Source organism: Carcharhinus amblyrhynchos, chromosome 7 (assembly GCF_965287045.1).
Source record: "Carcharhinus amblyrhynchos chromosome 7, sCarAmb.v2.hapA, whole genome shotgun sequence".
NCBI lineage: Eukaryota > Metazoa > Chordata > Chondrichthyes > Carcharhiniformes > Carcharhinidae > Carcharhinus > Carcharhinus amblyrhynchos.
In genome coordinates, this window is record NC_137330.1 from 113,603,181 (window position 1) to 113,625,026 (window position 21,846).

Consider the following 21,846-nt stretch of genomic DNA (forward strand, 5'->3'; position numbering starts at 1 on the left):
CGTATATTTATGAATTTGCGCTTTGGCTCGTGTGAGGAGAAAAATGAAATGTGCTCCCCCCAACCACCATGAAAAGGGCTGGATGTCTGTCTTAGCGCCATGGCTCTACATGGTAAGTGCACCTACCAATTCCCCACGTGCATCCAGTGACATCTTTGGCCGCAGGTGGCCTCGGTTGTTCAATTGATTTGGTAATCTCGTCTTCATCCTCGTCGGAATCTTCCCCCAGCATTCTTTTCTCCAACTGCTTGTGCTGCTGACTCCTTTGCTTCAGCTCTGTCACAGTGAGATCAGACTCTACATCTTCATCCTCTTCTGGGCCCTGCACACATACAGCATCATGAAATGTAAAATATAGCTGGAAGCTCACATTATTCCACTCTAATAACCTGGCCAGTAAAATAAATTCAGAACAAAAGTATACTTCCCTGTAGTTGCCCCGGCTCAGTGTTTAATATTCTGGTAGCACCGTTATCAAATTAACAACAATTTGAAAATTGCCGTGATAAATTGGCTCTTTAAAGCTTAGAGCAAGAAGTTAGCCTTTATTGGATAACTGTCATTTTGGTTCAATACTTCCTTAGGAACTTTTAACTATTTTAGATATTTATTTTTATTTGATGTGAGAGGTGAAAGAGAGCAGAATAATTCAGTTTTTAACTGAATCTTTTTATTTCAATTTTTGCCGTATGACATGGGCTGGCCAGCATTTATTGCCTATCCCTAGTTTCCTTGGAGAAAACCGGAGCAAACTCATGCAGACACGGGAGAACGTGCAAACTCCACAGGCAGTGAATCAAGCCGGGAATCAAACCCAGGTTTCTAGTGCTGTGAAGAAGCAGTGCTAACCATTGTGCCACCTGAGGCTGGCTATGTGTGTATGATGGTGGAACAAGTTGCCAGGGGTAATAGTAGAGGCGGGTACAATTTTATCTTTTAAAAAGCATTTAGATAGTTACATGGGTATGATGGGTATACAGAACTATGGGCCAAATGCGGGCAATTGGGACTAGCTTAGGGGTTTTAAACAAAAAAGGGCGGCATGGATAAATTGGGCTGAGGGTCTGTTTCCATGCTGTAAACCTCTATGACTTTATGACTATTATTCTTCCTGCTAAAATGGAAAATTACACATTTTTCAATGTTGTGCTCCATTTAAGCGTTCTTTGCCTGCTCATTTTACTTTATCTATATTGCTTAATAGCTTCCTTTGCCCTCTTCACAATTTACTTTCCTTTCTATCTTGGGGTCATCAACAAATGTGGCAACCATTCCATACATCCCTTCATTTCTGTAAATAAACAATTGAGGTCCCAGCACTCATCCCTGTGCCACACCACTCATTACATCTTACTGAAGTTGGTTACCCTGCATCTCAACAGTGTTAGGACAGAAAGGGAATCAGTGACCACCAGACCAAGAAGGAGTGCCCAGCAAGAAATGCAGAAGTATCCTGACTGAATCTTGCGGCCTAACTCGTTTTCAATCCCAAGTACTTGTGAAGATACTGTGAGACTACTATGGCGACACAGTGGTACAGTGGATCGCACCGCTGCCTCACAGCACCAGGGACCTGGGTTCGATTTCCGGCTTGGGTCACTGTCTACGTGGAGTCTGCATGTTCCCCCGTGTCTGCGTGGGTTTCCTCTGGTGCTCCAGTTTCCTCCCACACTCCAAAGATGTGCAGGTTAGGTTGATTGGCCATACTAAATTGCCCCTTCGTGTTGGGTAAATGCTAACAGGGCACACACGTGGAGTTACAGGGATAGGGCCTGGGTGGGATTGCTGTTGGTGGAGATTCAATGGGCTGTATGGCCTCCTTCTGCACTGTAGGGATTCTGTTACACTGGTTTTTTGAAGGAATACAGCCTAAGTAAAGTCAACAGAACCATGGATTTCCAGCGTATAGTTGGGCAGGAGGAGAATTTGGAAAGCAAAAGTGACAGGGGATTTTCTAGTTGTCACTGAAGTGATTCTGGGCTGGCATGTTGCCTCCCTGATGCCAGGATCAAGATCATGTTCTATATCTGGAAGAGGTCAGCTTTGGATTTTGGGAAGCTAGGAAATAAATTAATGAGCAGAATGTCAAGGATTCCTACAGCCAGTATGTACTGAAATGGACTAGTGCAAGTAAATGCACTACTGGAGAGTGAGGGCATTAGATTCTTGGGGCATTGGGATTACATCCTGAGGAGATGACACTTGTACAAGCCAGATGGAAAGGCTTGCAATAGCTGCTGGGTTCGGATTTAAAATAGTTGGGGAAATGGGAAACGCAGTGTGCACTGAGAAGAGAAACAAAGCTGGAAATAGAAGGTGGGGAAATATATTATGCTTGTATGGAAGGCAGAGGAAACAAAAGCTAAAAAACAGACCACAAAAGAGTAGTCAGTGATTAATGGTATATGCCATAATACAAGGAGCGTAATGAATAAGGCAGATGAACTGAACGCACAATGACACACCTGGAAGTGTGAAATCATAGCTATTGTTGAAGCATGGCTTAAAGAAGGGTGGAAATTGTAGCGCATCACTCCTGTTTACAGGATTTTCAGACAGGATAAAATAGTGGACTGAAAAAAGTAGACACAATATCGCTTAAAGAAATGATACAGAGATGATAATGCTACAAGGCAGAGACCCTCAACACGTTTAAGAAGTATTTGGATATTCACTTGAAATGCTGGACCAAGAGACACAGACAGTCAGAGGCTTTTTCATTATCCAATAAGGGGACACCGGACAGGTTCAAGATGAGAGGGGGAATGTTTAAAGGAGATGCGCGGGGTATGTTTTTCATGCAGAGAGTGGTGGGCGCGCCGTCAGAGAAGGTGGAAGTTGGCACATTAGCAACATTAAAGAGGCATCTAGGTGGATACATGAATTAGAGGGGAATAGGGAGATACAGACCGAGTGAGGGCCAAAGGCTTTTTTTAAAGTTTAGTTTGGGTTTCATGTTCAGCATGGGCTTGGAGGGTTGAAGGGCCTGTTCCTGTGCTGTATTTTCCTTTGCTCTTGTTCACGATTAAGAGCTGCAAAGTGGAATTAGACGAGGTAGCTCTTTCTCATTATACACAATGGGCCGATCGGCCTCTTTCTGCGTCATAAATTTCTATGATTCTATAAAAACCTCTGATCATGTGGAGGTGATTCAAGGGGGGGAACAAATTAAAGTGAACGTTATCTGTAGAGACCTTGGCTTTTGGTTGCAGCTTTTTAAACAAAATAATTGCACAGGCTGCCAATTCAGTGGCAGCTGCCAGACAGTGTGCACCTGCTCACAAACAAAAACAAATAGGATTTGGCTGCTTGTGCTGATCTTCTGTTCAACTTTCATGTTGGTTTAAGAGAATGACCACTTTACCAAGGGTGAACATTGGAAAAATTTGTACTGTGTCCAACCAATCTGTGAGAAACAATTCCAATTAGATTCTGTCATTCCAAACCTCGAGTTGTTTGTGGAAAGCATCTTGATCTGTGTAACACAATATTAAATTGTTTTGGCTTAAATTCAGGTTACTTTTCTGTATTGTCTGGGGACAATGCTGGAGTTTACTCGATCAGTAAACTCCTAGTCAGGCTGTTTATTTCCCTCTATTTCTTCTCTTTTCCCCCCCAAAATAAATGTGGTATTAACCAGTGATTCTTTAACTACTGGAGAGTCACTCAATTCAGCGAGTACTACTGTTAAAAAAGGACAGCTTAGCTGTAAAAATTTACGTTTAAATAGCACATTTAACACTGTACCATGTATCAAGGTGCTTCACAGAATCTTTGCAAAACAAAATTTGATATGAAGGCAAGTGATATTAAGACATCTGATCAAAGGCTATGTGCTTGCAGGTGCAGCAAGCAGTTAGGAAGACTAATGGGACATTGGCCTTCATTGCAAGAGGATTTGAGTACAGGATCAAGAATGCCTTACTGCAGCTGCACAGGGCCTTGGTGAGAGCACACCTGGAGCAGTGTGCACAGTTCTGGTCTTCTTACCTAAGAACGGCTTCGGAAGAAACACAGCAAAGGTTCACCAGGCTGCTTACTGTGATGGCAGAATTTTCATGTGAAGACTGACTGGGTCAACTAGGCTGGTATTCAGTGAAATTTAGAAGAATGAGGGGAAGATTTAATTGAAATGACGACAGATCAGCCATGATCTTATTGAATGGCGGGGCAGGCTCGAAGGGCTAGATGGCCTACTCCTGCTCCTATTTCTTATGTTCTTATGTTCTTATGAATAAAATTCTGGCAGAGCTGGTCACAATAGATGCAAAGATGTTCCCTTCTGGCAGAGGGATTCTAGAACAAGGGGTCACACTCTCAGAATACAAGGTTTGTCATTTAGGACTGGGATGAAGAGAATTGTGAACCCATGGATTTTACAATGATAACACACCATGCCTAGGCACAGGGCCCCAAAATAAAGGAAAGATCCGGCTTGCAGAGTGCACTGGGCATCCAATCAAAGCCCGGTGATTCTGCGTTAGCTGATAGGGCTTCACAAATACAAATAGGCCTATCAGCAGACAATGCAGAGCGAAATCAGAGTCTGAAAGAGCTGGAAAACACCAGTCTAAACGTGCCAGTAGGTACAGGAAGAGCACTGGAGTATGCTGTTGAGATAGATCAGGGGTCTCTAAACTACAGCCCGCGGGCCACATCCGACCCGGAATTTGGAGACCGCTGAGATAGATGATTAACCATGATCATGCTGTTTCGCAGAGCAGGCTCAATGGGCTGAATGGCTTACCCCTGCTCCTAATCTCTATGTTTCTAAAGCATGGTTAAAAGTAGTAGATTTGGAAAAATACTTGATTTATTGTCACATGCCACCCATGTGAAAAGTATTGTTTCTTGCAGCACGGTAGCACAGTGGTTAGCACTGCTGCTTCACAGCTCCATGGCTTGGGTCACTGTCTATGTGGATGCTGTACATTCTCCTCGTGTCTGCGTGGGTTTCCTCCGGGTACTCCAGTTTCCTCCCACAGCCCAAAGATGTGTGGGTTAGGTTGGTCGGCTATGCTAAGAAATTGCCCTTTAGTGTCCAGGGATGCGTAGATTAGAGGGATAAGTCAGTAAAATATGTAGGGATATGTGGGCAGGGCCTGGGTGGGATTGTGTTCGGTGCAGACTCGAAAGGCCAAAGAGCCTCTTTCTGCACTGTACGGTTCTATGATTGTAAGCTATATAGGCAAAACATACTGTTCATAGAGTACATAGGGGAAAAGGAAAAATAATAATCTGCAGAATATAAAATTGGGCAGCACATTGGCACAGTGGTTAGCATTGCTGCATCACAGCTCCTGGGATCCAAGGAAAACTGTCAATTTCGGCCTTGGGTGGCTGTGTTTGTGGAGTTTGCATGTTCTCCCCCATGTTTGCATGGATTTCCTCTCACAGACCAAAGATGTACAGGTTAGGTGGACTAACCATGCTAAATTGCTTCTTAGTGTCCCAAGATGTGTGGGTTAGATGGATTAGCTATGGCAAACATTTGGGGCTACAGGGACAGGGCGGGGAGATATTTGGTATTAGTAAGACAGTCAGCGTAGACTTGATGGGCCAAATGATTTTTTCTGCACTGTCGGGTTCTATGATAAAAGTGCAGAATGGGAATAAAAGATAAAATTAGGGGATATGCTGGGAATAGCTCTTTTTTTCTGAAGGAGGGAAGAGGCAGCAACTTTCAAGGAGGAATTTTGGAGATCGCAGCTGAAAGCTTGAAGGAGGGATGAAAATCAGCAATGCATAAGAGGCCAGAATTGGAGGGTCTCAGAAGTGGGAAGATATTCTGGCATTGTTGCTGGACAAGTAATCCTATGACCCAGGGTAATGCTCTGGAGACCTGGGTTCAAATCCCACCACGGCAGATGGTGAAATTTGAATTCAATAAAAATCTGGAATTAAATGACTGATAATGACCATGAAACTTTGTTGATTGTTGTAAAACCCCATCTGGTTCATGAATCAGGAAGGAAATCTGTGTCCTTACCTGGGTTGGCCTATACGCGGCTCCAGAACCACAGCAATGTGGTTAACTCTTAAATGCCCTCAGAGCTGGTCAATAAATACCGGCCCAGGCAGCAATACCCATATCCCGTGATCGAATAATAAAGTAAACTTTAAGAAAGAACGGTTGGAACAGTAAAACGCTATTGGGGCTAGCAAGCCCATTGTTTTTCCATAATGACCATCATATCCTTGCCCTATTCCCCCAGCAGTATAACTAAACGTCTTTCAAATCCAGATAACCCATATTTCAACGGTCTTTCCTAATAATTTACTCTTTGAATGCGCAGGACTTCAGAACCGTGGAACATTACAGCACAGAAACAGGCCTTTTGGCCCTTCTTGGCTGTGCCGAACCATTTTTCAGCCTAGTCCTACTGACCTGCACCTAGACCATATCCCTCCACACCCCTCTCATCCATGTACCTGTCCAAGTTTTTCTTAAATGTTAAAAGTGAATCTGCATTCACCACTTCATCTGGCAGCTCATTCCACACTCCCACTACTCTCGGTGTGAAGAAGCCCCCCCCAGTGTTCCCTTTAAACTTTTCCCCCTTCACCCTCAACCCATGTCCTCTAGTTTTTCTTCTCCCCTAGCCTCAGTGGAAAAAGCCTGCTTGCATTCACTCTATCTATATCCATCATAATTTTATACACTTCTATCAAACCTCCCCTCATTCTTCTACACGCCAGGGAATAAAGTCCTAACCTATTCAACCCTTCCCTGCAACTCAGTTTCTCAAGTCCTGGCAACATTCTTGTAAACCCTCTCTGCACTCTTTCAACCTTAGTAATTAGGTGACCAAAACTGCACACAATACTCTAAATTCGGCCTCACCAATGTCTTATACAACTTCACCATAACATTCCAACTCTTATACTCAATTCTTTGATTTATAAAGGCCAATGTTCCAAAAGCACTTTTTACAACCCGCTCATTGTTCTCCAGAGCAGTGTACCTCGTGGCCTTGGTGAGTGTTGGATTTACTTTAAAATGCTTTCTGACTGCACTTCCGGTTCGTGGGGTTTCTGTCTGTGCATTTTACTTCCGTACCGGAAGTTAGGCGAGGGGACAGTCAGGAAGGGAGAGCGGGGGGTATAAAAAGGTAGTGATAGACAGCGGGCAGCGTCGGGTGCGGGCAGCGGAGTGAGTGGGAGCTGAGTGAGAGTTATAAGGGCTTTGGCTCGCTGGGCTTAGGCGAGAGCAGGCTTAGACATGGTGAGTTGCAGTTTCTACCTTTCCCGTGTTGCGTTTCGGCACATACAAACCCAGGTGAGGTTGGAACATGCCGGGGCTATGGGGGAGGAGTGTTAGCTGTGTTAGGTGCCACATGTGGGAGTTCTTGGAGGCATCACGTCTCCCGAAGGCCCACATCTTCGTCAAGTGTTTAGAGCTGCAGCGCTTGAGGGCCTGGGTCAGGCAACTAGAGGTGCGTTTAGAGGATGCGTTTCTGGTCAGGGAGAATGAGGAGTTAATGGCTAGGAACCATGAGCAAGTGGAGGTCCCAGGGGCTGAGGAGTAGGATGGGTGGACAACTGTTAAGAGGAAGAAGAGGAAGAAGAAGAATAGTCCTGGTCCACAGACCACCCCAGTGGCCCCCCAAAATTCATCGACAGGGGTACAAAAGGATAGGCAGGAGGGCCAGAATGACACAGAGGGACAGAAGGGGGCTGGCAATGTGTTAGTGGTAGGGGATGGGAGGGTCAAAGGAATTGACAGGAGTTTCTGTGGGCAGAAGCGTGACTCCAGGATGGTGGTCTGCCTCCCTGGAGCAGGGGTACAGGACATATCAGAGAGGATAGAGGGAATTTTGAAAGGGGAGGGGACCCAGGCAGAGGTAATAATACACACAGGGGAGAGGGGCGTAGGAAGGCAGAATAGGGCAGATATACGCAGGCAATTTAGGGAGTTGGGGTCCAAACTGAAGAGCAGGACCTCCAGGGTGGCATTCTCTGGGCTGCTGCCTAGTACAAGCAGGGCTAGGAATAACGAGATCATGCAGTTGAATGCACGGTTGAGGGATTGGTGCAAGGTAGAGGGCTTTACTTCTGTAGATCACTGGGAAGTATTTGTGAGAGAAGGGCAACTGTACAGGAGGGATGGAGAAAATTTGAATGGGAGAGGGACAAATGTCTTAGTAGGGAGGTTAGCTGGAGTGTTTAGGCAGGGTTTAAACTAATAGGGAGGAGGGGTGGGGATGAGACTGATAGGTCATTAGACATTGGGGTCGGGATTGAGTTGGGTGATAGGGTAGGTTTGGGTGAAAGGAAAATTATCAGGGTTATTATGAGGTTCCGAGTGGCCCTGGTGGGTTGGACTGCGCCTGTTTCAATGCGAGGAGTGTGACGGGTAAAACGGATGAGCTTAGGGCCTTGATGTTTGTGAGGAGGTTAGATGTGGTGGCAGTAACGGAGACGTGGTTACGGGAAGGGCAGGACTGGCAGCTGAATGTTCCTGGGTATAAGTGTTTTAGGTGTGACAGAGGAGGGTTGAAGAGAGGTGGTGGGGTGGCGCTGTTAGTAAAGGAGCACATCACAGCAGTGCAGAGGGAGGACAATATGGAGGAGTTAGGGATTGAGTCGCTGTGGGTGGAGTTGAGGAGTAAAAAGGGAGAGATTACGATGCTAGGGGTATACTATAGACCACCCAACAGCCTGAGGTCAGTGGAGGAAGGTATTTGCAGAGGCATTTTAGATAGGTGCAGAAAGAATAAGGTGGTTGTAGTGGGTGGCTTTAATCTTCCTGGAGTGGATTGGAAGGTGCTTAGAGCTGGGGGTACGGAGGGAGAGGAGTTTGTAAAGTGTGTGTTGGAAGGGGCCCTAGAGCAGTACGTAACTAGCCCGACTAGGGAGGGGGCTATACTGGATTTAGTGTTGGGTAATGAGCCGGGGCAGGTGGTTGAGGTTGAGGTAGGCAAACATGTGGCTAACAGTGATCACAAGTCCATCTACTTTAGGATAAAAATGGAAAGGGATGAGTGCCGTCCGAAGGGGAGGGTGCTGAACTGGGGGAAGGCGAGCTATAGCCGGATTAGGAAGGAGCTGAAGGACACTGATTGGGAGGGGTTGTTAGCTGGCAAGTCCACGGTTGGTAAGTGGGAGGCTTTCAAGGGCAAACTGATAATGTTGCAGAAAAGGCATGCGCCGGCAAAGAGGAAGGATGGGAAAGGCAGGATTAGAGAGCCGTGGATTACAGGTGGTATTGAAGACTTGGTCAGGAAGAAGAGGGAGGCACATGTTAGGTCAAAACAACTGGGAACGGACAGTGCGCTGGAGGAATATAGAGAGAGTAGGAGGGAGCTAAAAAGGGGAGTTAGAAGGGCGAAAAGAGGGCATGAAATGGCTTTGGCTGATAGGATTAAGGAAAATCCAAAGGCATTTTACTCTTATATTAGGAGCAAGAGAGTGGTTAGAGGGAAAATTGGTCCTCTTAGGGACAAAGGAGGGGAGCTATGGATCAAGTCTGAGGGAATGGGGGAGATCCTGAATGAATACTTTGCGTCGGTATTCACGAAGGAGAGGGGTTTGGTGCCGTGTAATGTCTTGGAGGGAGCTGTAGATCAGTGGAAGGAAATATCCATTACAAGGGAGGAAGTGCTAAGGTTTTTAGGTAGCATAAAAACGGATAAAGCTCCGGGGCCTGATGGTATTTATCCCAGGCTGCTTAGGGAGGTGAAAGATGAAATTGCTGGGCCTCTGATGCAAATCTTTGTCTCTTCCTTGGACACAGGTGAGGTCCCAGAGGACTGGAGGGTAGCTAATGTGGTACCGCTGTTTAAAAAGGGTTGTAGGGATAACCCTGGTAATTATAGACCAATGAATTTGACATCAGTGGTAGGAAAATTATTGCAAAAAATTCTTAGGGATAGGATGTATGAGCATTTGGGGCATTGCGATCTGATTGGGGATACGCAACATGGCTTTGTTTGGGGGAGGTCTTGCCTTACGAATCTGGTAGAATTCTTTGAGGAGGTGACAAAAACGGTTGACGATGGGCGAGCCGTTGATGTCATCTATATGGATTTCAGTAAGGCGTTTGACAAAGTCCCTCACGGTAGGCTGGTAGAAAAGGTTAAGGCACATGGGATACAAGGACAGGTAGCTAGATGAATTGAAAACTGGCTGGGCAATAGGAGACAGAGAGTAGTAGTGGAAGGGTCCTTTTCTGGCTGGAGGTCAGTCACCAGTGGTGGGCCGCAGGGCTCAGTACTGGGACCTCTCCTCTTTGTAGTACATATAAACAACTTGGAAGAGGGCGTACGTTGTGCGATCAGCAAGTTTGCGGATGACACCAAGATGGCAGGATTGGCAGATACTGAGGAGGACTGTCAGGTGACACAGCAGGATATAGATAGGCTGGTATATTGGGCAGACAGATGGCAGATGGAATTTAATCCTGACAAATGCGAGGTGATGCATTTTGGAAGGAATAATGCAGGGAGGAGTTATGTGATAAAAGGTAGGCCGATTAAGAGTATAGAAATACAGAGGGACCTAGGAGTGCAGGTACACAAGTCTCTGAAGGTGTCAACACAGGTAGAGAAGGTTGTGAAGAAAACTTACGGAATGCTAGCCTTTATAGGAAGGGGTATAGAGTATAAGAGCTGCCGTCTAATGTTTCAGTTGTACAGAACATTGGTTAGACTGCATTTGGAGTACTGCGTCCACTTCTGGTCACCTTACTACCAGAAGGACGTGGAGACCCTGGAGAGGGTGCAGAGGAGGTTTACCAGGATATTGCCTGGCATGGAAGGACTGAGTTACGAGGAAAGGTTGGAGAAACTGGGGCTCTTCTCCTTAGAAAGACAGAGATTAAGGGGGGATCTGATAGAAGTGTATAAAATACTGAAGGGAATAGATAGAGTCAACAGCGGTAGGCTTTTCCCTAGATTGGGGACAATTACGAGAGGTCATGACCTAAGGGTGAGGGGGGAGAAGTATAATTTGGATACGAGAGGAAGGTTTTTCACGCAGAGGGTCGTGGGGGAATGGAACACGCTACCAAGTAAGGTGGTGGAGGCAGCCATGTTGGACTTGTTTAAGGTTTACTTAACATAGAACATAGAACATTACAGCGCGGAACAGGCCCTTCGGCCCACAATGTTGCGCCGACCAGTCTTGTTTTTAAAAAAAAACATTGACCCACTAATCTAAACCAATCCCTTTTCGTCCATAAACCTATCCACCAATCTCTTAAACGCCCCCAAACTAGGCGCATTTACAACTGCAGCAGGCAGGGCATTCCAGTCCCTCACCACCCTCTGGGTAAAGAACCTGCCCCTGACATCCGTCCTATAACTACCCCCCCTTAATTTAAAGCCATGCCCCCTCGTGCTAGATTTCTCCATCCGAGGAAACAGGCTATCACCATCCACCCTATCTAAACCTCTAATCATCTTATATGTTTCTATAAGATCCCCTCTTAGCCGCCTTCTTTCCAGTGAAAACAACCCCAAATCCCTCAGTCTCTCCTCATAGGACCTCCCCTGCATACCAGGCAACATCCTGGTAAACCTCCTCTGCACCCTCTCCAAAGCCTCCACATCCTTCCTGTAATGTGGGGACCAGAACTGCACACAGTACTCCAAGTGCGGCCGCACCAGAGTTGTGTACAGTTGCAACATGACGCTGCGACTCCTAAATTCAATCCCCCTACCAATAAACGCCAAGACACCGTACGCCTTCTTAACAACCTTATCTACTTGATTCCCAACTTTCAGGGATCTATGTACACATACACCTAGATCCCTCTGCTCCTCCACTCTATTCAAAGTCCTCCCGTTAGCCCTATACTCAACACATCTGTTATTCCTACCGAAATGGATTACCTCACACTTCTCCGCATTAAACTCCATCCGCCACCTCACGGCCCAGCTCTGCAACCTGTCCAAGTCACCCTGCAAACTTCGACACCCTTCCTCACAATCTACCACACCTCCGACTTTGGTGTCATCAGCAAACTTACTAATCCACCCAACTATACCCTCATCCAGATCATTAATAAAGATTACAAACAGCAGTGGCCCCAGAACAGATCCCTGAGGCACACACTTAGATAGACACATGAGCGAAACAGGGATGGAGGGTTATAGTAGAAGGTATTAAATAGGGTCAGAGCCTTGGGACGACACCGGAAATGTAGTATTACATGTTAATGTTTTGTCTTTTTTAATCCACAGGTGACGGTCCGCCTTGTTGTCAAACGAGGGGCATGCACATGGTGGGTCGTGCATGGGCTGCTCTTGGAGGTTCCGAGAGTGGCCTAGTACTTCGTGTCGTTGTGTGTGCTTAATCCTGGACCAGCAGACGGGCACCACAACAGCTCAGTGACTATCACTGCTAGCTGTGCAGATACATGGATTTGGGCCTGTGTCTGTGGGAGTTTGCGCATTCTCCCTGTGGTTGCGTGCGTTTCCTCCGGTTTCCTCCCACACCCCAAAGATGTGCTTTTAGGCTGATTGGTGTACCAAATTGACACTATTCTCCCCTGAATCTGGCTACATTAGGGGTTCCATTCACATACACACAGGGCAGGGTAGGTGTAGGAAAATGCTTTGTTGAAGAGGCCGCGCGGGCTTGTTGGGCCGAAGGGCCTGTTTCCCGTGCTGGGTTGTTCTTTGTACCTGTGACACCACTTTTAGGGAATTATGGATCTGTATTCCCAGATCCCTCTGTTCCACTGCACTCTTCAATGTCCTACCATTTACCTTGTATGTTCTACCTTGATTTGTCCTTCCGAAGCGCAATACGTCACACTTGTCTGCATTATACTCCATCTGCCATTTTTCAGCCCATTTTTCTAGCTGGTCCCTCTGCAAGCTTTGAAAACCTTCCTCATTGTCCACTACACCTCCAATCTTAGTATCATCAGCAAATTTGCTAATCCAATTTAACACATTATCATCCAGATCATTGATACAGATGACAAACAACAATGGACCCAGCACTGATCCCTGTGGCACACCACGAGTCACAGGACTCCATTTAGAGAAGCAATCCTCCACTACCACTCTCTGACTTTTTCCATTGAGCCAATGTCTAATCCAATTTACTGTCTCTCCATGCAGTCCTCACGACTGCACCTTCCTAACTAACCTCCATGCGGGACCTTGTCAAAGGCCTTACTGAAGTCCATGGAGACAACATCCACTGCCTTCCCTTTATCCACTTTCCTGCTGACCTCCTCGAAAAATTGATTGGTTAGACACGACCTACCATGCACAAAGCCATGTTGACTCTCCCTAATAAGTCCCTGTCTATCCAAATATTTGTAAATCCTATCTCTTAGTACTTCTTCCAATAATTTACCTACTACTGACGTCAAACTTACCGGCCTATAATTTCCTGGATTACTTTTTGAGCCTTTTTTAAACAACGGAACAATATGAGCTATCCTCCAATCATCTGGTACCTCATTCGTGGATACCAACATTTTAAATATATCTGCCAGGGCCCTTGCAATTTCAACACTAGTCTCCTTCAAGGTCCGAGGGGATACCCTGTCCAGTCCTGGGGATTTATCTACTCTGATTTGCCTCAAGACAGCAAGCACCTCCTCTCCGTAAATCTGTATAGGTTCCATGACCTCCCTACTTGTTTGCCTTATTTCCACAGATTCCATGCCAGTTTCCTTAGTAAATATGGATGCAAAAAACCCATTTAATATTTCCCCCATTTCTTTTGGTTCCATACATAGCCGACTACTCTGATCTTCAAGAGGACAAATTTTATTCCTTACTGTCCTTCTGCTCTTAATATACCTGTGGAAGCTCTTAGAACTATCCTTCACCTTGACTGCCAAAGCAACCTCATGCTTCCTTTTAGCCCTCCTGATTTCTCTCTGAAGTAGTTTCTTGCACTTTTTATATTCCTCAAGCATCTTATTTGCTCCCTGTTGCCTATACATGTCATACATCTCTCCCTTCTTCTTTATCAGTGTTCCAATATCCCTCGAGAACCAAGGTTCCTTTTTCTTATTCACTTTGCCTTTAATCCTGACAGGAACACACAAACTCTGCACTCTCAAAATTTCTCCTTTGAAGGCCTCCCGCTTACCCATTACATTCTTGCCAGAGAACATAAGAACATAAGAAATAGGAGCAGGAGTAGGCCATCTAGCCCTTCGAGCCTGCCCCACCATTCAATAAGATCATGGCTGATCTGTTGTGGCTCAGTTCCACATTCCCACCCTCTCCCCATAACCCTTAATCCCCTCGCTTATCAAAAACCCATCAACCCGCGTCTTAAAAATATTTAGCGAGGTAGCCTCCACCACTTCAACGGGCAGAGAATTCCAGAGATTCACCACCCTTTGAGTGAAGAAGTTCTTCCTCAACTCCGTTCTAAACCGCCCCCCCTTTATCTTGAGGCTGTGCCCCCTAGTCCTACTGTCCTTTCTGAGCGGGAAGAGTCTCTCCACCTCTATCCTATTCATCCCATTCATCATCTTATACGTCTCAATGAGATCTCCCCTCATTCTTCTAAACTCTAACGAGTACAAGCCTAGTTTATTCAGCCTCTCCTCATAGCTCAACCCCCTCAACTCCGGCATCAGCCTAGTAAACCTCCTCTGCACTCCCTCCAAGGCCAAAATATCCTTGCGTAAGTACGGCGCCCAAAACTGCACACAGTACTCCAGCTGCGGCCTCACCAATGCCCTATACAGCCGCAGCAAGACCTCCCTACTTTTATATTCAATCCCCAATCCACACTTTTTAGATGCTTTCTCATTTCTTCAAATTTGGCCTTTTTCCAGTTTAGAACCTCACCCCGAGGACCAGATCTATCTTTATCCATGATCAAGTTAAAACTAATGGTTTTATGATCACTGGAACCAAAGTGTTCCCCTACACACACTTCCGTCACTTGTCTAAATTCATTTCCTAATAGGAGATCTAATATTGCATCCTCTCTAGTTGGTACCTCTATATATTGACTTTGTACTGGTTTTGCTGAGATGAAGCTATATTTATGTTTATACAGGAACCCATTAGCATCAGCACAAACGTAGGACCTCCTGCGAATCAGTGCAGTCGATTATTGACTGAAACAGCGATTCTACACAATCTTGGGAGTTGCATTGGTATGAAATGAGCCCTTCTTTAACTGGCAGAGTTAATACTTGGTCTTACTTTTTGATTCACTAAACTGACTGCTTTGATCTGCGGTCTTGGTACTGATGACCTGTGATCACTGATGTTGATTGAAGTTGCACAGTTGTGTCCTTGCAGTAACAGAAGTAGACCTGGGACAGGCTTCAATTGAATTCTCGTCACTGCAGTTTAGGTGATTAACACTGAATTTATGTGACATGGGGTTCCCGTGTGCTTGAGTATGATGTGGTCAGCACCCTCAAAAGAACACAATCCAACCAGGGGTGAGTGTGGCCAGGTTTGCGGGCAAGGACTGCTTCGATCAGATTTTTGTTCTGGCTTAAAATATTGGCAACACTTCACTGTTAAGATAATTATGGACATGACTCACTTACGCTTGAAAGTCCCTAATCTTTAGCACAGACGCTGGCCTAGTGATATTATCGCTAGATTATTAATCCTGAAACTCAGCTAATGTTCTGTGGACCCAGGTTTGAGTCCTGCCGTGGCAGATGGTAGAATCTGAATTCAATAGTTGTTTTTATTTATTAGTGTCACAAGTAGGCTTACATTAACACTGCAAGAAGTTACTGTGAAAATCCCCTAGATGCCACACTCTGGCGCTGAGGGTACACTGAGGGAGAATTTAGCATGGTCAATGCATCTAACTAGCATGTCTTTTGGACTGTGGGAAGAAACCAGAACACCCAGAGGAAACCCACACAGACACGGGTGAAGAATGCAGATTCTGCACAGACAGTGACCCAAGTGGTGAATCAGATCGTGGGCACTATGAGGCAGCAGTGCTAACTACTGCCACTATACCACCCATAAAAAATATCTGGAATTAAAAATCATTGTGAGTTATCAGAAAAACCTATCTGGTTCACTAATATGCTTTAGGGAAGGAAACCTGCCAAGGACAGCTAGGGATGGGCAATAAATGCTGGCCAGCCAGCTACACACATGTTCCACGAATGAATTAAAAAAAATTACTTCATTCGATTCTTCCCAGATTCCAATGGTATCTGGGTGTAAATCAAATGGAAACTCCACACTGTCATAGAACATAGAAAAACAACATAGGAAAACTTGTGGCCCACAAGTTGCGCCAAACATGTCCCTACCTACTACGCTTACCTATAACCCTCTATCTTATTAAGTCCCATGTACTTATCCAAAAGTCTCTTAAAAGACCCTATCGAATCCGCCTCCACTACCAATGCCAGCAGCCAATTCCATACTCCCACCACCCTCAGTGTAAAACTTACCCTCTGTACCTACTCCCCAGCACCCTAAACCTGCGTCCTCTTGTGACAGCCATTTCAGCCCTGGGAAAAAGCCTCTGAGAATCCACCCAATCTACACCTCTCAACATCTTATACACCTCTATCAGGTCACCTCTCATCCTTCGTCTCTCTAAGGAGAAAAGACCGAGCTCTCTCAACCTATCCTCATAAGGCATGCCCCCCCAATCCAGGCAACATCCTTGTAAATTTCCTCTGCGCCCTTTCTATGGCTTCCACATCCTTCTTGTGATGAGGCAACCAGAACTGAGCACAGTACTCCAAGTGGGGTCTGACCAGGCTCTTATACAGCTACAGCATTATCTCCCGACTCCTAAACTCAGTTCCTCGATTGATGAAGGCCAGTACACCATACGCCTTCTTAACCACATCCTCTACTTGTGAAGCTGATTTGAGCACCCTATGAACCCAGACCCCAAGATCCTTCTGATCTTCCACACTGCCAAGTGTCTTACCCTTAATATTATATTCCATCATCCCCTTTGACCTGCCAAAATGAATCACCACACACTTACCTGGGTTGAAGTCCATCTGCCACTTCTCCGCCCAGTCTTGCATCGTATCTACGCCTCGTTGCAACTTCTGACATCCCTCCACACTATCCACAACACCTCCAACCTTTGTGGCATCGGAAAACTTACCAATCCATTCCTCCGCTTCCTAATCCAGGTTATTTATAAAAATCACAAAGAGCAAGGGTCCCAGAACAGGTCCCTGGGGCACTCCACTGGTGACCGACCTCCATGCAGAAAAAGACCCATCTACAACCACTCTTTGTCTTCTGTGGGCAAGCCAGTTATGGATCCACAAAGCAATGTCCCCTTGGATCCCATGCCCCCTCACTTTCTCAATAAGCCTTGCATGGGGAACCTTATTGAATGCCTTGCTGAAATCCATATAAACTACATCTACTTCATGTTCAATCAGGTCACCACACTCATTAGATGTGCAGATGAGCCAAGTGTCCATCCTTCTGGATCCTTTCAGGTTCCAGTGTGCAACTAAAATGTGGATAAAGTAACTTCCACTTTCCTGAAACTTTACTCTTGGACCTTAACTATGTTGGGAATTGACTGTTCATTACAATTTTATACATATATACCAAAGTATTTTGCTGAAGGCAACTCTTCAAAACTCTCAACTCATCATCCCAAACTGCTTTCGGCACTTCAACCACTCCTGACAGAGCTGTAACCAAGAACATTTCACCTAAGCATCATAATAATCCTGTCACTTTTTTCCAGATACTATCAAGTCCCATCCAAAAAGTAAATTCTGTCCTCCTAATCTAGGTTCTGTCCTGGATGCCGCAAGCATGAAATACTGATGGCTCTATTTTTGTCACTGTGAGGACTGTGTGATATTTTTTAACGTGCAAGAGCTTTGAACTTGGGCAAAAATGACGCACATGCACCGTTACATCCGAGTGAAATACGAACACCTAATGTGCAGTTCTCTCTGGAGTTGACTCCATTCTCACCTGTAACACAAGGAGCCGCGTGCTCCCTCCAAATTTAATGACATGGCCAACTTTAAGCCTCTGGTAGCAGTTTGGCTGGACTTTCTGTTTGTTTACCATGGTCCCATGAGTGCTGTTCAAGTCGTAAATATAAAATCCAATGCCGCTCTCCCCATCAGCAACACGCCTGTGCTGCACTATGGCGTGGTACCGGGAGATGGAAGGGTGCTCGAGAGAGATGTCACAGTTTGGTAACCTCCCAATGACAAAGAAGCTCTTTGAATTCAGACCAATGTCCGAGACTATGCTGCCATTCTTGAGGATTTCAAAGCTGTAAGGGGACTCTGCTAACCCTCCCCACGGTGGTTCCACATACGGGAGTGGAGGGCAGGGCTTGTATTTATCCGAAGGCAACCTGATAGCGGAATACCTGGGTTTCTTTGGCAATGATGTGGCATTGGGACGGGACTTCTCAATGTGCTGCTGATCTGCTGCAGGCTTTTCTTCTAGTTGAAGTTGGGTTTCTTGGTCCTGGCCTGCCGAGCTGTCCGTAGCTGCTGTATCTTTCAGCCCGGATTCTTCTGTAATTTCAGTCAGTTCAGTGCCAGCAGCTGGATTGTTTGAATGGTGAGTTTTCTCCTTCTTCTGCGATGAGGCCAAAGGAAGCAAGGGCTTCTTAAACCCATCACTGTTTAATGCACCTGTCACAAAAAGAACTGGGTTACAATGCAGTACATAGTTCCATCACCCATGCACCTGTTGTAGGAAGAGTAGATACTGAAGCCGAGGGTTATGGCTAGAGGGTAGGGCAGTACTTAAACCATTCCAAACTAATAGCAAAGAGCCAGCACAGCCACTGTGGGCACAATGGTCTCTTTCGTTATTGCATACTTCTATAATTCTACGTATCTATGAGCTATGATGGGTAAAACAAAACAGTTAGAACTGAGCTAAAAAACGTATTCTTATTGGAACTTTATCAATGATCAGAAAATTTATATCAAATGACAACTATTTTTGCAGTTGAAACTTCGAAGATTAATGTTGATGTCCTTACACTCCATCTACAGCCTAGTATAGTTCTTAGAAACAGCATTTAAACGGTAGCTCCCTGTTCTAAGACTCATTAAATGATCGGAAAGATTATTTGGAAAGCAATTAAGACACATAGATCGGGGAAGGGCCCCATGTTTAAATATAGCTAGAGAATTCTTGAAGATATGAAGTTCTACTTCAATGAGAGTAGGAGGAGAGGGGTTTAGGGCCCCTGTTCATCACTGTGTTCAGTTGTCCCTACTGTAAGCTGTGAACATAGACTTGATTCAAATAGCCTGCAAACAATGAACCTCAACAAACTTGCACGAGTCTGGTGAGGTCCTGAAGGTTAGTCAGGGCCTAAGAACTATAGTCAGGAAAGGAGAGGCTTATGAAAGAAAAAATACGCGCTGGCTGAGTAACTGAAAGACCAGAGAACTCGGAGAGAGGTAAATGTAACTCTCACCAGACAGCTGAACTTCCATTTTGATAAAGTAATGGCATTGTGTGATCTAAAAGTAGAAACTACTTGTGGCAACTTGAGTACACCAACAAAGTTAGCATGTCATAGAGGTTTACAGCATGGAAACAGGCCCGTTGGCCCAACTTATCCATGCCGCCCTTTTTTTTTAAACCCCTAAGCTAATCCCAATTGCCCGCATTTGGCCCATATCCCCCTATACCCATCTTATCCATGTAACTGTCTAAGTGCTTTTTAAAAGGCAAAATTGTACCCGCCTCTACTACTACCTCTGGCAGCTTGTTCCAGATACTCACCACCCTCTGTGTGAAAAAATTGCCCCTCTGGACACTTTTGTATCTCTCTTCTCTCACCTTAGTTTTAGACTTCCCTACCTTCGGGAAAAGATATTGATTTTAGGGCTGATCTGTGCCCCTCATTATCTTATAGACCTCTATAACATCACCCCTCAGCCTCCTACGCTCCAGAGAAAAAAGTCCCAATCTATCCAGCCTCTCCTTATAACCCAAACCATTAAGTCCCAATAGCACCCTGGTAAATCTTTTCTGCACTCTTTCTAGTTTAATAATATCTTTTCTATAGTTGGGTGACCAGAACTGCACACAGTATTCCAGGTATGGCCTTACCAATGTCTAGTACAACTTCAACAAGATGTCCCAACTCCTGTATTCTATGTTCTGACCAATGAAACCAAGAATGCCTTCTTCACACTCTGTCCACCTGTGAATCTACTTTTAAGGAGCTATGAACATGTATCCCGAGGTCTCTTCATTCTGTGATTCTCCCCAACGCCCTACCATTAACTGAGTAAGCCCTGCGCTGGTTCAAACTATCAAAATGTATCACCTCACATTTGTCTAAATTAAACTTCGTCAGCCCACTGACCCAAATGATCAAGATCCCGTTACAGTCAGAGACAACTTTCCTCATTGTCCAATTTTGGTGTCACCTGCAAACTTACTAACCATGCGCCCTATATTCTCATCCAAGTCATTAACATAAATGACAAATAACAGCGGACCCAGTACTGATCCTTGAGGCACTCCGCTGGTCACAGGCCTCCAGTTTGAAAAACAACTCTCTACAACCACCCTCTGGCTTCTGTCAAGAAGCCAATTTTGTTTCCACTTAGATGCCTCGCCCTGAATCCTGTGAGATTTAACCTTATGCAGCAACCTACCATGCGGAACCTTGTCAAAAAAGGCTTGCTAAAGTCCATATAGATAACATAAACTGCACTGCCCTCATCTATCTACTTGGTTACCCCTTCAAAAAATTCAATCAAATTTGTGAGGCATGATTTTCCTCTCACAAAGCCATGCTGGCTGTCCCTAATCAGTCCTTGCATCTTTAAATGCCTGTAGATCCTGTCTCTCAAAATACCTTCCAACAACTTACCCACCACAGATGTGAGGTTCACTGGCCTGTGGTTCCCAGGTTCCCTGTAGTTCTGCAGCCCTTTTTAAACAAAGGCACAACATTTGCCACTCTCCAATCCCATTTTGTGCTGCTACAGAACAATTTACACTGAGGAATTGAAATTTGCCGATTACATCAAATTAGGGGGTACAGCAAAATGCAAAAGACTACAGAGGAGCAAAGTTAGGGTAACAGGATAAAGAGACAGGTGAACAGTGTGGTTTAATGTAAAACGGCCTGCTTGTCCATGAGCTGAGGTAACTTATGATGTGGAGAAGCTGGCATTGGACTCGGGTACACACAGTAAGAAGTCTCACCACAACAGGTTAAAATCCAACAGGTTTATTTCCAAAAAAACCTGTTGGACTTTAACCTGGCGTTGTGAGATGTCTTACCGAGGTAATTTAAGCATGGGAGATGCATGGGGGCACCACTACCTGGAAGGTCCCCTCCAAGTCACACATCACTTCAACTTGGAAATATATCACCTTTCCTTCCCTATTGCTGGGTCAAGATCCTGGAACTCCCTCCCCAACAGCAGTGCAGATGTATTTACATCACAGAGATTGCAACAGGCTATGAAGGTAGCTCACCACTACTTTCTCAAGGACAATTAGAGATGGGCAATAAATGCCTGCCCAAAAATGTCAAGATCCTTTGAATGAATAAAAAAAAATGCATCCTTTCTCCATCATGAAGACAGATATTAAGTACTTTTTCAACAAGCAAGCTATTCTTTTATTGACAATTACAGAATTATCTTCAATTGGCCCATCTTCCCATTCACCACTGATATTGATTAAATCCATGGAATAACTGCAATTTACCTTTGCTCAGATCGAGTGCAAAGGTATGAGGAAGGGGTAGCAGTGGGTGGAGCAGGATTATTCACTATGTGGACCCAAATTAGATCAAGTTTAACCACCACAGCCAATGATAAATGTATGTAGGCTACCACACCCAAAGGAATTTATCTACAACTACTACAATCACTAGATGCATTTAAGAGGAAGCAATGTCAGCACGTGACGGAGAAAGGAATAGAAG

General features: G+C 45.2%; 1 protein-coding gene across 1 annotated transcript in view; it reads right to left on the reverse strand.

Annotated features, from left to right (window-relative positions):
* The window catches only part of slc4a1ap (solute carrier family 4 member 1 adaptor protein), a 138,605-nt gene extending 120,517 nt beyond the window's left edge, over nucleotides 1-18,088 (reverse strand). The window contains exons 1-2 of the mRNA XM_080192981.1: nucleotides 17,886-18,088; nucleotides 127-322 (exon numbers count right to left, since the gene is read on the reverse strand). Of these exons, the coding sequence (XP_080049107.1) occupies nucleotides 127-322; nucleotides 17,886-17,984 (295 nt within the window). The 5' untranslated portion in view covers nucleotides 17,985-18,088. The remainder of the gene's footprint in view (nucleotides 1-126; nucleotides 323-17,885) is intronic.
* Nucleotides 18,089-21,846: the final 3,758 nt, after the last annotated feature.